The sequence below is a fragment of the Hydra vulgaris genome, chromosome 04, assembly GCF_038396675.1.
Source record: "Hydra vulgaris chromosome 04, alternate assembly HydraT2T_AEP".
Classification (NCBI taxonomy): domain Eukaryota; kingdom Metazoa; phylum Cnidaria; class Hydrozoa; order Anthoathecata; family Hydridae; genus Hydra; species Hydra vulgaris.
The window spans coordinates 239,523-240,904 of NC_088923.1; the positions used below are offsets into that span (position 1 = coordinate 239,523).

Genomic DNA, 1,382 nt, shown 5'->3' on the forward strand with positions numbered 1-1,382 from the left:
TTTAGCAACTGCTTTTGTACTTTTTTTTTGGCTTTTAACACAAATATTGCAAATTTTCTATTCATCTCTTGGGGTAGTGATGCACGGTCAACCACATTTTCCACGTCAGGGTATTTTTTTTATCAACTTTACCTTCAATTCTGCTTACTGTTGTCACAGAAACTTTAACTAAATTTGCAATTTTTCTTTGGGAGTGATTTGAATGTTTTAACAAAGGTGATATTTTTGAAATTTTTTAATTCAATATATGTTTAGTTTTTCCCATTGTTAGGCACCAAAGTTCAAATATTTTTAGTTAAAATTACTAATTAATGTAAAAAAATGAGTCAGTCACCAAAACAATAAACAGTTAACAAAAAAAAAATTTTATTACACACGCGTTATTGCATAAATAACAATTTTGCCACGAATATGCAAAAAGGTCCATTTCGCATGTTTTTGTATATACTAGCTTTTGTTGCTAAATGTTGCCTATAAATGTTACAACTTCATTAAAAAAATTTAGAAACTATTATTGATATTAAAATCTCCAAGAATGTAAGAGTAGAAGCAATTTATTCATTTAAAATTCATATTTAATTGCAGTTTTTGTGATAAAACAAATTGTAACTAATATTTTGGCCACCCACTGTATATACCATCTATAATAATAATAATAATAATAATAGCCGGTATATATTAAATACTGTTCAGTTTTAAATAACGAATTGTTAATAATAAGCTTTCTTGATTTTTGTCTTGTTTGCTATTGCTTTTTAATCGACCAATTGCAATTTTGATTTAAAGCTGTTAAGTCTAATTGATTGAACAACTTCTGCTGGTAGACTATTCCATCCATATACGACTCTATTACTGAAAAAGTATTGCTTTTTCATACAATTTCTAACCAATTCAGATTTCAATCTATGTTTTGCTCCTCTTAGGTTAGATGCTGGACCTGATGAGCTAATAGAGTTCATTGCTTGATTTTGTTTAATATCAATCTTTTCAATGCCTTTAAATATCTTGATTTGCTGGATCAAGTCACCTCTTAGCCGCCGAGTCTCTAAAGTTGTTATATCCAAAATTTCTAATCTTTTTTCGTATTTAAGATGTCTTAGTTCCGGTATCATTTTGGTTGCTCTTAGTTGAACTTTAGTTCATTAACATCTTTGGTATAATATGGACTCCATGCTTGAATCAAAAACTCTAAATTTGGTCTAACATACGTACAATACAGTGTTTATATTAGATCTTTATCCTTGTACTTGAATGAATTATTTAGTAGTGAAAGCATACTATTTGCTTTATTGGCTGCATATTTAACTTGTTTAGCCCATTTCAAATCACTTGATATATAAACACCAATGTCTTTTTCTAGTTTTGACTTTAATTTCCATTAA

General features: G+C 28.2%; 1 protein-coding gene across 1 annotated transcript; it reads right to left on the bottom strand.

The window, feature by feature from the left end:
* Positions 1–755: 755 nt before the first annotated feature.
* On the bottom strand, positions 756–1,112 carry LOC136078925 (uncharacterized). The gene has a single exon (XM_065794734.1). It carries the CDS (start codon positions 1,110–1,112, stop codon positions 756–758), a length of 357 nt encoding a protein of 118 aa, XP_065650806.1.
* Positions 1,113–1,382: the final 270 nt, after the last annotated feature.